The sequence below is a fragment of the Xenia sp. Carnegie-2017 genome, unplaced genomic scaffold (genome assembly GCF_021976095.1).
Source record: "Xenia sp. Carnegie-2017 unplaced genomic scaffold, XeniaSp_v1 HiC_scaffold_20, whole genome shotgun sequence".
NCBI classification, from domain to species: domain Eukaryota; kingdom Metazoa; phylum Cnidaria; class Anthozoa; order Malacalcyonacea; family Xeniidae; genus Xenia; species Xenia sp. Carnegie-2017.
Window position 1 is genome coordinate 7,854,979 of NW_025813483.1, and position 14,864 is coordinate 7,869,842.

Here is a 14,864-nt window from a genome sequence, read left to right on the forward strand (position 1 = left end):
ACTTTTGAATAAAATGAAAAATTGGTGTCAATTTCGTTGAGTATTTGGGTAAGTGCTGTACCTACACAGTTATTTTCAGAAACTTGTGGGTCTTGGAATACCAGTGCATTATTTCTCAAGCATTAGTGCTGTTCCAAGAATGTTTATTCAGTTGTGCCCTTCGGTTTCTTTTGAAAGTAAATTGCTTTCAAAAGTAATCACTTGGGCTCAGCTGGATATATGAATAATCCTCTCCTCCTTTCCATGCATTTTACACGAGCTTTATTTCTTTATCAATGTTTTTTTTTGTTAAATAGATTCTCCAAAACAGGTTGTCAGAAAGTACCGGGTGTGTGATGTGATAAAACTATTCAACCAGAAATACAGTAAGTGCAAATTGCATTTGAAATGATTTTCCATTTTCTGAGCTTGTGTCATGGTTGATATTTTTTAGTCCATTTTATACACAATTCCTTTTTTGACAATCAAGTTATTTTAAGTCAGCATGAATGTTTTACACCATTGTGAAACATTTCCAAACTTATTAAATCAAATCATAGGAAAGAATGCTGTTTCGTAAAAAATTAACAATGTGCATTACAGTTTACATATTTAGGAAATAGCATTTATTGTGTCTGTCCTCATATTTTTTGTACGTGTTAAAATCTCTCCCCCCATAAATATGCGCGGGACTTTTTGTTATTGTCATTGATTGTTGCTAGCTACATTTATGTATTACCCATCATTGTAATTTACTTCGAAGGTGAAGCTTGTGGGAAAATGTGCCGAGTACCTTATTTAAATGGAGGATTTACTGTTACTGGTTTGCCAGAAGGTATTACATTTAAAAAACCCAGTCAGTATGGTATTAAACAGATTTCTAACATTATGAAAAATACGCAGAATATTCATTTCAAAATAATCGAATCACCGCTAGTAGAAAAAGTTTTGACAGAGAATCGTAAATATTCTGATCAAGAGACAGAATGTTACCGATCTGTGTTGAAGAAAGTTGTTTTTGAAGAAGCCAAAGTATCAATGTGCTTGATATGTAACAAGCTGATTGAAGAATGCGATTTGGTGGTAACTGATATAGATTTGACAAAGTCAGAGCTCGATTTGTTGACTGGGAAACTTAAAAATTTTTTCAAACCTAATGCCTTTGCGACTCTTATTGCCAACTGTAAAAGCAGTCGAACACACGAAGGATACATTCTTCCGGTTTATACTGACTCTGATGAACCGTATTGGCTCTTATATTATCCTGGTGCAGCTGAAGGCATTGAATCATTGTCTACTGAAGATAAGACGAGCTCAGAGCTATATTATAAACTCATTAAAACCCAGAAAACAAACATTATTGGATTGAACCTAATCTGTTACCAGGACAAAGAATTAGGAACTTTAAGGTTAAAAACCAAAATTTTTACATCCCAAATAAGCATACCTTTCGGTTTTCACACGTCTGTTCTGGAATGCCTTGCTAAACAGGATTTCCTGTAGTGTGTTAAACTTTTTTTTGTATAGCATGCTCATGTTGTTACCAATAATTGTATGCACCTAAAGTATTCGTATTCTTATATTACGCACGAGTGTAGTTTGAATGTTAAGAAATAACTATCGGGGGAAACGAGTAAAAAAATTTCCAAATGTTCTTGTTTACGTTTTGTTGTTTTTCTCACGCTATTTCAACACCACGTCTATTGTCTCCACTATATATTGCCTTTGCTCATTGCATTTATGCCAACTTGTGATTTTGCATGACATTCAGATACCAGACCAAAATACTTAAGAAATTTCCTGGAATACTCAAAGTTTTGAGGCTCACAAAAGTCTCAAAAATCTCTAATTTTGAATCAGTGAATTAAGCCCATTTTCGTTCTTTACCAATTTTATTTGTGGATTGTTTAATAAAGCTTCGTAGCTACCCCAATGATAAGTAAAGTCATGTGGCATTTGTCAGAAAATGGGTAAAGCACATTGCAGGTTAAAGGAATAACTAAAAAATATAGACATTGTCAATTGTTAACCCATTACCCCTTATACTAGAGTATACCATTTAAAAATAAAGTTTTAGAGATTTGGCAACAGTTTTACAAAGTTATTCTAATGGAAAAGCAATCGTTTCAAATAAAATATGCAGTTTTAATCGCTTTAGTAATCTATGTTTTTTTTCAAAATCTGTTTACTCTCCATACAACGATGGAATGTGCTGCAATGATGAGTTGCAAATGAATTTGCAAACATGTGAAAGATTGGTAAATGTGTTGAATAAGATTGCAAATAAAGATTAAAAGGAAATTTTATATGAAGTTTTGTTTTCATCTAATGAGAAACGTGTTATCTTTGAACGTGATTCAGATAATAAATTACGTTTGAAAACACAAAAATCATAGCATGTTGTGGATGAAAGTGGAACTGTTTATGTTAATGATGATGATGATGATGAGATGATTGTTTCAAACCCACTGATCTAAATGATATTGCAATGATTGATTGGACGGATGAGTTTTACAAAATATATTTCAGAAAAGATGACGATTTAAAAACTATATCACAAAAATTTCGACAATTTGTTGGATTTTGTCGTGATTTATTAAAAAGTGAAGAAGAAAAGAAAAAATCAAAGGAAAGGAAGCTAAAGAAGAAAAAGTAAAAAAGAAATGGCAAAAACTATACCAAGTAAAAAAAGACAAAAAGATATTGAAAATAGTAATGAAATTTAAGCTATTTATGTATTGAAAGAGTTTTCTAATAAATTGGATATTCCAATATATGATTGCATTGGTTATCATAGTGAATTTATGAATGAAATTTTAGAGGAAAAATTGGAAAGAAATATGATTTTGTAGAATTTTATAACTAATATGGCAGTGATAAAATTGAAAGAACATATAATGATATATTTTTTTTCAAAGCTTGATTTTCATCATCCTCCAACGTTTGTGAATGATGGTGATGAGGAGAACGAAGAAGAAAACTAATAATTTAATTAACAATGACTTTATGAAAAGAGCTGCAAGATTATTAAAAGGTGAACATTTAAAAGATAATAAACAAAATATACATAATTTGTATCAAAAATAAATTTTTAAATATAAATGTATGAAAAAAAATTATGTATGGACTATTGATTTAGCTGAAATGAAAGATTTGGTAAGATATAATGATAATTTGTGTTATTTGTTATGTGTAGTTGATGTTTATTCAAGATATGGTTTTGTTCAGTTATTGCAAAATAAATCTAGTAAAAATGTTACGGAAAAATTTGAAGATATTGTATTGAAAGAAAATGAATTTCCTAAAGAAATAGTATCACACGAGGGAACTGAATTTCAAGGGATTCGAAAAGAATTGTCAAAAAAATATAATTTTACAAATTATAATATTTATAATCGTGAAATTAAAGCTACTCATGCTGATAGATTTATACAAACAATAAAACAGATGATTGGAAAAACTATTGACTTGTTGCAAACAAGAAAAGAAAAAAAATTTACTTATGAAAATACTTACATTTAATTGTGGAAAGATATAACGAAAATCCTTATCGTGAATTACTTTCGGACAATCTTTCACCATATGATGTTTATTTAGGCGGAAAAAAATTACATCAAAAGATTATCTAATATTATGAACAAAAAAAGAGGTAAAAATTTAAGTATATTAAAGAAAAATGATAAAGTGCAAATTTCAAGAATTAAAAATAATATTTTTGAAAAGGAAAGTTTAAGACAGTAGGTTAATGAGACTTTTTATATAAATAAAGTTTTTTTGACGGATCTTGTTACTTATAAGCTTTGTGATAACAACGGTGAAGAAATTCAAGGGAAATTTTATTGTGAAGAATTAAAAAAGGTTTCAAAATGAAAAATATTACATTAATTTGTAAAGTTAATAATAAAAATTGTTAAAAAAAAACTATATTAATCATTTTGCTACAACATTACCTGGTCAAATTGATGCATTAAAATTTTCGAAATATTTTATTCAAACGGATGTTACTACTAAAAATATTGATATAAGTTTATATCCAATTTTAAAGTTTAATTTACCAAGAATTAAAATACCATTGGGAATATATAACAATAAAAAAAATTTTATCCCTTTTGAATGATTATTTAAATGATTATAATATTTTTTAAGAATAGAAATATTAAAAAAAATATAATTTTAACAAATGGATATACTTGTTACTATGTTCAAGGGAAAGAATCTTATTCTAATTAGGGTAAAAATATGATTTTAAAAATTATATATGGATACAACCTATAATAAGCAAAATACAATATACTGACTAGGCTTCAGGAAATGATACAATTGAATTTAAATTAAATTTTTCAAAAAAATAAAGTTTTGTGTTGGGTTAGACAAAGAAGTAATAAAATATACATTTGACTCTGGATTTGATTCTAAGAAACGTGAATTTGTAAAAAAAATAAAATTATTTCATTGTCCATATCTTCCTGATGAGACAGTTGGAATCAATAAAATGTTTATATATTGTGACAAAATTGATATAGAAATTGTTGGTAGTTCAAAAAGGGAATTGTTATGTATTGTTCCTTTACATTATGCAAATGAAAGTGGAGACAATTTATTTGTGTACAATCCTCCAATTATAAAAAACAATTAATTTCTTCATTTATTAAAAATTTAACTATAAAAGTATTGCATCATCAAGGCAATTATACCATTTGATTCTATAAATATAACGTTGGAATGTCAAATTGATTTAAAAAATGGAAATTAAATTACGACCTATTAAATTACTGCAACATAGTGATACTTTATCTCGAAATTTTTTATTCCACAGATGGATGTATTATATCCATTTAATTTAACAGGAATTAATAAAAATAATATTTATATCGAATAAAGAGTTTAAAACCAAAAAAACCTCAAAAAAGGAGTAGTATTAAATTAAATATTTATTCAGCACTTCCATATAATTTACTCATTTTACAAGTGGAAATGTACAAAAATCCCAGAACTTGGTGAAGTAACTAATGTGCAAAATTGTTTACCAAACAGTATAAGAAATTCCGATAGCAAACCAAATAATATTTCATCTTTTTTATTATTACATAAAAAACTTTTTTTAATTTAAATGGTGAATTATCTAAACTAGATGCTAGTGCTAAATTTAATTTACAATCAATACATATAATGAAATATGAAAAAGGTCCTTTGATTCTATTTTCATAATATATAATATTTGAATTGGAGTATGATGATTCAGATAATAACTAATTACTAACAAAGAACTAGATATACTTCTGGACTTAAAATTTGAAGAAACTAATGAATTTCAATGAAGATAGTAAAAATAATTCGTATAAATACTATGGAGATGTATTAGAGGGTAATAGAATGAAATATTGTAATCCATATTATAATTATATAAAATATAAATTTAATTCTATCACTGAAAAAAGGAATTTTTTAACTGATACTGCACTTAATTCTTTATTATAAAAACAATTATCAAAATATGTTGTAGAAATATAAACTTCCTATATATATATATATATAGGAAGTTTATAATTATGATTTTCCGTATAAAACAGTGCTCGATGAGAGCAGAGCGTAAATATGTGTAGTGGTGTAGAGAAAAATCACAGAACTACAGATTCATCCCGACAAGCCTGTTTCGTGATTGCTCACTCTTCAGGGGATTTAATGAATAAAATACTTAAATGCTTAAAATATATATACAAGATGACGGAAGTTAGTGTATTAATCAAGGTGTATAGTTTCAAGTTAGATGACGCGAGTTAGAGTATTAATTGAGGTGTATGGTTACAAATTACATAGGAATGTTTTGGATCTATGGCGGCAAGAGGAAACAAGTTCGTTGCGTTTATTGAGGGATGATTTGGATGGTTGGTAGAGGATGAAGAATTTTTCTTTGAGGCAAAGGTTGCATCTTTTACTGGTGCTGTTGTATGGTTTGCTGTGTGTGATGATGTTCCATGAGATGTCGTGGTCGATATTGCTGTCTTTAAGGGTCCAAATGTGCTTACTGAGCTCGGTCGAGTTTCGTAGTTTTTTGTGGCGGAAAGAGGCAGTGTGATTTTTATGTCTAGTCTTAAATTCGTTTTCTGTAAGTCCAATGTACGTCTCAGTTGTGTTATTGTCTTTGCGTTTTACAGTAGCTTGGTAAACAACGGATGACTGCAGGCAGTTTCCGTTAAGTGGGCAGTTTTGTTTTTGTCGGCAGTTGCATGTTTTTGTAAGTGTCTTTTTGTTCGCGGTGTTGTCGTTAGTTAGGACTAGACATAGAAATCACACTGCCTCTTTCCGCCACAAAAAACTACGAAACTCGACCGAGCTCAGTAAGCACATTTGGACCCTTAAAGACAGCAATATGAACCACGACATCTCATGGAACATCATCACACACAGCAAACCATACAACAGCACCAGTAAAAGATGCAACCTTTGCCTCAAAGAAAAATTCTTCATCCTCTACCAACCATCCAAATCATCCCTCAATAAACGCAACGAACTTGTTTCCTCTTGCCGCCATAGATCCAAAACATTCCTATGTAATTTGTAACCATACACCTCAATTAATACTCTAACTTGCGTCATCTAACTTGAAACTATACACCTTGATTAATACACTAACTTCCGTCATCTTGTATATATATTTTAAGCATTTAAGTATTTTATTCATTAAATCCCCTGAAGAGTGAGCAATCACGAAACAGGCTTGTCGGGATGAATCTGTAGTTCTGTGATTTTTCTCTACACCACTATATATATATATATATATAAAGTGCATAACAATGTGACCTCCAGCTATCACCCTAGTAAAATGGTGAATGCTGCACTTGGGACACAGGATGTATGATTACACATTGTATGGATTGTTTTGTAGAGTGCCCAGAGCGCTCAAACCTATAAAGTTGAGCTTTGCATATAGCGAAAGCGTTTACTATTAATAACTTATAATTATATATATATACACGTGTGTATATGGAATTATTCTAACTCGGTGTCTGATTCAAAATCTGAAAATTGAAGCAGTGATTCGCAGTCAGTCTCGTTATCAACTGAACTGGTTTCAATCTCTAATGTATCCTCAATTACGTTTGTTGGACGCAAAATAGATAATGCATGCTCTGCTTCTCTCTTGAAGAATGGTAATTTACTCTTACTAGCTTCTGTTAAATAGTCATTTAACATATGTTTCAGTGAATACAGTGCATTATTTAATAAACGAAACGTTATTATGAGTAAAATTATGTATGGCGGCGGTAGAAGTTCAAATGGACTTGCTCGAAATAAGCCGGATCATACGAGATATAACAGATATACACGCGATTAAATTGATAAAAGAAGAAGCCCTTTTGATGCTTGATGGTCAACGATTAAAGTGGACAGGTGACCTGACATCTTTGCCAAATTTTGTCGAAAACACCGTCGGATTGGTGGGCATTTGGAAATCGCCCGGAGGTAAATCAAAAAAGTTTGCTAGAAGCGATCTAGATTTGATTATAACTTGGTACCCGGGCAAGCTAAGTACAATGTCTTTTAATGGAAAGGACGGAGAATCATTTAAGAATTTGTTGATAAGCGTCTTGGAGTCTTCAAGCGCTAACTTGTCTGAAGTGCAAGATAAGATTAACACCGATATTGAAAATAAGCATGAATCTGCTGAGCAAACTATACGTGAAAGCTGTGAGACACGGGGCGAACTTGCTAAATCTGAAACGCGAAATTTGCCTGTATCGGCTTTTGACCAGTCGACAATCAAGGAGTTACAGGACTTTATTGATAGTTCCTTTCAAAAACTTTCCTCACAAACAAATAAAGACGATTTAACGGAATCTCTTATCGGCGCAACTCCATGTCGAGCCGAAGACGCTGAAACATCCTTAGAGGACAAGTTTGATGAGTTTAAAAATCAAATTGAATTAACGGTGTTTAAAATGGTGGCAAAAATTTCAGAACAAAAGCAAGTCATACTTAGAAACAAGCAAGATATATGCAAATTGACAACAGAAAATTTGAATCTAAAGTCACGCTTAACAAAGATGGAAAGTGAAGTGCTTGTTTTGTCACATGCCACGCCAACTATTACACCAAAAATTCCTTTAAATGACGAAACGACTACATCGCAAAACAATGTGCCCTTAATTTGTAATGCAAAACCTGCTAATCTCGAGACAAGCGTAGGCGTGCAGGACTCAGTAAAATCCCCTGCAGCAGGTCAAGGCTGCAAGAGTAGAAGAGCGACTGAAGTTCAAATTGATAAACAGCTTATTGAGTATCGACGAAAGGAACAAAGCAAATATCAGAAAGATTTCCCTAGTAATAAATGCTTAGATCAACTTGAGTCCCAATTACATGAATATCAATGCAAGCAGCGGAATAATTATCAAAGCTGTAAAGTCAGCGAAACGATTAGCACTCAAAACCAGCAGACGCAAAGAAATGAAATTCCTAGCAACGAACTTGTCTCTCAGAATACCGAGCATCAACGAAAACATCAGAGCAACTTTAATTCTGAATTAAATAAAGACTTAAAAATCACACGAAGTGATAGAGTAATGAAGCGAGTACATTCGACCGCACCAGGCCATAAACAAACCCCTTTTTGGCATCGTCAGTCTTTCCAACGACGCCCTTATCACCAATACTTCCATCAACAAGTTCCTTTGCAGAATCGTCAGTTGAATTCTTGGCATCTTCAGCATCGTTATTCCCATCAACAGAAATTACCAATGGAATTCAGCCTGACGAAAGAATTCAGAGAGGAACAGCAAAAGTCTTGGAGAGAATACCTGTGCTATGTAAAAAAGGCGACAGCCAACAACACCAACACGATCAATTTATAGTGAAAGACATTTTTAAAGAAAAAGAAGATAGTACATTAGAGTGTTGTTTGTCTATCACACAATCGCTTGAGTTCGTTCGAACAATACCTACACTAGTAAGATCGTCTCTTAATCCAAGCGATCATTATAACTTACGTTCCCGTTGGAGACCGTCTGGTCATAACAAAAGCAATTGTATTATTATTCCAAGAGTATCCTTTAAACGTTGTGGATCACCAAATGTATTTGTACCATCCATAATGTTGTCTAATATCATGTCGCTGGCCCCAAAAATCGATGAACTACATGCGTACATTGCCAGTTCAAGTGTGGATATTCTATGCATCGTGGAAACTTGGTTGCAAAGTCATATTGATGATAACATTGTTTCGCTACCCGGATATAATTTAATTAGACGCGATAGACGTGAACGCATTCATGGTGGTGTTTGCGTCTATATTCGAAATACAATTAACTTTAGCATCCTGCAAGACTTTTTAACAAATGAGTTCGAAGCATTATGGTTAGATCTTAGACTGACCCGCTTACCAAGAGGTGTGTCCAATATTATTTTATGTAATTTGTACCACCCACCGGGGGGCGAATGATGAGGCTATGATCAATTATCTTTTTGAATCACTACAAACAGTTGAAACAAAATTTCCAAATTGTGGGATAATTATCTCGGGCGATTTTAACAAATTGAACGTTCGTCTGCTAAAGAATAGTTTCCAATTGCGTCAGATCGTAAATTTCCCTACTCGTGGCAATAATAAGCTGGATTTGATTTTAACAAATTTGAAAGAATTTTACGATTCTCCAATTAAACGTCCTCCCTTTGGACTATCCGATCATGTTACCGTAGAAGTGCAACCATTAAAAAGATCTGAAAACTCTGGGACAAAAGTAGTGGTAATGTCAAGGGATTTGCGACCATCCAAACGTTCGGCCTTTGGTAAATATTTAGAAGAGGTTAATGTCGAACAGTGGGTAGGAGGAAATAGTGACGACAAAATGAAAAATAGTGATGACAAAATGAAAATGTTAGAGCTCATCATTAACTTTGGTCTTGATTTCCTACTCCCCACAAAAAAGAAAGTGCTGATCAATAATGAGCCTCCTTGGATGACCAAATCGCTAAAACAACTGATCCGCCGAAGGGAAAAAGCTTTTGCACAAAAAGACCTTGACTCCTTCAAGAAATTAAGAAACCAAGTAAACCGAGAAAGAAAATCTTGTTGGAAACGTTTTTACCAAAACAAAGTAGAGCATTTAAAATCGTGCTCATCTGCAAGTTGGTGGAAGGAAATCAAAAAGTTAAGTGGTATTTCACCGTCGGTTTCTTCACAGGAAGATATGATGTTAACCTTGCAAAATATTGATAATGCACTAACACCCTCTGATCACTTTCCTGAGCAACTTGCAAACATGATCAACGAATCCTTTCTAACACCCATGAAAGATTTTAACCCACTGCCCCAACATTTATGCTTTAATAATGAGAATGATTACCTGTCACTGAGTTTACTGCTTTCAAGATGTTGTCAGCTCTTAACGCAAGGAAAGCAACTGGCCCAGACGGTATTCCCGCCTGGGTTCTAAAAGAGAATGCTGATTTATTGGCCGCTCCCGTGGCAGATATTATAAACAGCTCCTTTAAAGAAGCCCGGTTACCAGAATCATGGAAAAAAGCAAATATTACACCGATTCCAAAGCAGAAACCTGTACGAGATATTAATAAACACTTAAGGCCTATATCACTTACAGCGATTGTATCAAAAGTAGCCGAGGAGTTTGTTGTGGAAAATTATGTCAAGCCAGCTGTACTTAAGAAGATAGACTCTAATCAGTATGGGGCAATTCCAAATTCAAGCACAACTATAGCTTTACTTAGTATGTTACAGTCGTGGAATAAAGCAACTGATGGTAACGGGGCGGCCGTTCGTGTGTTGTTATTGGATTTCAAGAAAGCTTTTGATCATAACTTATTGGTTGAAAAACTACGTTCATTTGATATACCGAAATGGGTTCTACACTGGATTATGGATTTCCTCTCCTTCAGGAAACAAAGAGTAAAGCTGAAATTCGATTGCTTTTCAGAGTGGGAACTCGTACCAGCAGGTGTTCCGCAGGGCACAAAATTGGGGCCTTGGCTATTTTTGATAATGATTAACGATCTCAAGTTACCAAATAATGAAATGTGGAAATTCGTGGACGATACCACTGTTAGTGAAGTAATTGAGAAAGATAAAACAAGTAACTTACAAAACCAAATGGACACATTAGCGAACAGCATCTCGCGTGATAAGTTCCAGTTAAATCAAACCAAATGTAAAGAGATGCGAATTTGTTTTGGATCTAATACCAATGACCTTCAACCAATTACCATCAATAACATTACACTGGATATTGTCCAACACGCGAAAGTTTTGGGATTGGTTATAGCCAGTAACCTTAAGTGGAACATCCACGTAAATGAAATAATTAAGAAATGCCGTAAACGCCTCTATTATCTTATTCAACTAAAACGAGCAAATATCGAAGTCAAGGAATTGCTCCAATTTTACAAAACGTGTATAAGACCTGTCTTGGAGTATGCTTGCCCAGTGTTCCACAATAGTCTGACATTGTATCTGTCAGATAACCTAGAGTCAGTCAAAAGCGAGCATTAAAAATAATCCTGCCTCATCAAGAATATGAAAACGCTCTGCAGTTTACTAATTTACAACGCCTTAGCGAAAGGAGGAATGATATAACAACAGCGTTGTTTCAGAAGATAGTAGCAGATTCCTCACATAAGCTTCATGACCTTTTGCCTCCTCGTTTAGAACGTTCAACTATGGAACTTAGGACTCAATCTTCATTCAATACTAACTTTAATACCAAACGTTTTAGAAATAGTTTTATAACTTTTAACTCATTGAAGATGTAATTTAGTTAATTTATTTATGTATGTATTATATGTAATCTTAAACGTATTTCAGCAATATGGCTGCCAGTTTTTAAGAAATAAATCATCTATCTATCTATCTATCTATGTTAACTAGATCTTTCTTAAAATTTGCTACAGTTCCTCTCAAGATTTTGCTCTGAACTTCCCCATTAACATTGATATAGGACTCCAGTTCTTGTTTCTTGTCCAAGTAATAGGTAGGTAGGTCACTTTGCAGATATTGTAAAAAATACTAAGAAGTAAGGCAAGCCTTTTGACTATATGGATTGTGCATTTTTTTGTCGCCACTTTCTTTCTTCTCTCAATGTTTTCAACCTGTTTCGTTACTCTAAAAAAATACATCAAAACAAATTTAAACGATAATATTACAACGAAACGACTATTGGTTTAAGGAGATTGAAATTGTTCTCAACCCTTATTCACGAGGTTTTATCAGCGACAAAAAAATGCACAATCCATATAGTCAAAAGGCTTGCCTTACTTCTTAGTATTTTTTACAATATCTGCAAAGTGACCATGATCAACTTCCTGAATACAAGCAATCTGCATTCTATAACGAAATGATTTCGAATAATTTGTTTCTCATCCAATAATTTGTTTCTACCTTTTGATCGAAGCATGTCATTTACTTCACCTTCCTTAAACTCATGACAATCCTTAACAATAAAAGGCTTCGTAATATTCAAAAGTACATAAAATAGCAAACTCGAGGGAAGACAATTTCTGAAATTCAACTACATTTCCCAATACTTACAGTTTTAGCTTGTTCAGCACTTGAAGTGTAGTTATCAACAAATGAATCAACTTCTTCTTGATTGTGGAACAAAATGGAATTATGCCTTGACAAGAACTGAGCCTTCGCTGAAGTCTTTTTTCTCACAAGACCAAAACAAGCATCCATTGATTCAATCAGAGTACCAGCTTCATCAGGCTATCAATGGATGAAATGAATAACAATGATGCTCTTAGAATGAAGATATCAACAACTTCCCTACAACTGTTTTTAAATATTGTGTTTAATGGTTAAATGTGTACAATTCCGCAGAACAAATGTCTATTAAATTTTTAGAATAAGAAAGCTAGCTTTGAACGAATTGCAAGAGATGCACAATTATAAATTTCGTACTTTGGGACAAAGAGGGCACAAATATCTCCCTGGGACATGTTGCTTTACAAGCGGGTAACCATTTCTCAACAAATGCCGATGATACCTGCGAAATAAAGAAACCACTAAAAATTCAATCATACACTATTACCAGAGCAATCATGAGACTTCACGATCACATCCCTCAGTCTTTCTACAGTACTTTTCGCATCTAAGTTTACACAATAATTATAGTTTATGAAACTAATTTATATTACAAACCGAAACTCATCAAATGAGTTGCTGTTCAGTGTTGAATACATGTTCTTAATCTATAATGAAATAAAACAATTACAAGAATATACACATGTACAACAAGAGCAGGAGCAGGGTGAAATATTTAATCTTTTGTAATGTGCCTTTCTATGAAAGATTAAGGTTACAGTTCAAGAAAACCAAGTTTTTCTATGTTACGCTAAAAATAAAAGCTCTCTCAGTGTATGATATGAATAGCTAACAAATCTGTGCTGTTTAACTAAATTTTAAACATAAACTTGCAAAGTTAAAATAACAATCAGTGATATATTAAAGCCGGAAAGTCATTCTAATTAGCTTAAAAAGATGTTTCTGATGTCGCAGCTTCAAATATGTTCAGGTCGAGTGGGCTGTAGTTGAGGGCAGGAAGCCCGTGTTGTATTATTTGAGCGATGGGCCCAAGCGCGCGTTTGTGTGCGAGGAGCTCCAACTGGTGCCCTTTGGGACAGAAACACCGCCGGCTTAGACGTTGGGGTCCTGTCACGCTTTTATTCGCTGTCGCGTTTTTTATTTATTTATGGAAGCGAAGCTTTCACTGTCACGCTGGCTCCTGGTACTACGCGCACGGAGCCTTGCGCTTAGCCGTGGAGCAGCTCTTCTACGAAGGCATCAAATTCTTCGCCTATGGCACCTGCTTCCCTATGCCCGTATGTTAGGGTAGAGATCCCATCGGCCGCAATCCAGCGCTTCGTGTCCAGCGGACTCAACGATGTCTTGTTGACATGCTCGCCGAAGATCTGATGCCCGAGACTGCGCAGCATATCCATACCGTGGCGGAAGCGCTTTCCTTTGAAGAGCGCCTCTTTATACTGAGCATGACGGATATGCTTTTTCACGACGGCCTTTTTAACGCCCTTGGCTTTGCGCTCCTCGAGACCATCGGCTTTCAGGATAGAGTACATCTTGGGACTGAGTCCTACAAGCTCGGCGATAGGCGCCCCAGCGCACTCGTCCTTCATTTTCCCCAGCACCTTCTTGTTGGCCGTGCTGAAGAGCGGATGTTCTTTGGGGTAGTTGCTGGTGTCTTACTGACCGGCGTTGCACCTCATGTTGGCGTACACGTCCTCAGTCTGGATCTCCAGCACAAGGCTGTCGGTGTCGCGGTGTAGAGGAGCTCTGCAGCCGGCCCGCACTGCGCCTTGAAATGGTTGTAGTACCAGTCGTACATCAGATGCTTCGAGAGGTCGAGAATGCTCATGCCGACGAAGACCGGTCGGTTGAGCAGCAGACTGCTTTTATTAATGTGAACGGCTGCGAGGTCTCCGGCATCACCAAAGATGAGATGCCGATTGTATGTCGGCTTGGCGATAAGTTTGCGGAGTCTCTCGTTCTCGCTTGGCCGGAGCAGCTTCACGTCGACACCGCTTTCGGAGGTTCTCCATCGTCTTGCCAAAGACGCTGTTGTTCAGCAGCTTGTAAAGGTTGACCTCGAAGTCGCTTTTCGCCTTCTTCCGCAGTTCGGTGTTTTTCCGGATGTAGGGCTCCATTCATGGGCTCTGGTCGAAGCGGAGCGCTCTGCGGATCTTTTTCAGGCGCATGCCAGGCTTCAGATAGAGCTGCAGATTCCGGTAGTGCAGGACGTATCGGGTCTTGTCACGCAGATTGGGGACCAGCTTTTCAACCTCTTGAGAAACACCCCCACACATCTGTTTGAGGAGATTTTGCTGGTAATCCTACATCCACGCGCCGTCGACCTTCTTGCGTT

General features: G+C 34.7%; 1 protein-coding gene and 1 long non-coding RNA gene across 2 annotated transcripts; one reads left to right on the forward strand and one right to left on the reverse strand.

Annotated features, from left to right (window-relative positions):
• The first annotated feature begins 16 nt into the window (after positions 1–16).
• On the forward strand, positions 17–2,583 carry LOC124442529. The gene is made up of 4 exons (XR_006947277.1): positions 17–48; positions 297–365; positions 743–814; positions 2,509–2,583. It is a non-coding gene; the product is annotated as an uncharacterized LOC124442529 (long non-coding RNA).
• Positions 1,121–13,190, reverse strand: LOC124442527. The gene is made up of 5 exons (XM_046993030.1): positions 13,127–13,190; positions 12,887–12,971; positions 12,515–12,691; positions 12,413–12,416; positions 1,121–1,213 (listed from the first exon to the last, which is right to left on the reverse strand). Coding segments are annotated over exons 1-5 (309 nt in total). The 5' UTR covers positions 13,168–13,190; the 3' UTR covers positions 1,121–1,211.
• Positions 13,191–14,864: the final 1,674 nt, after the last annotated feature.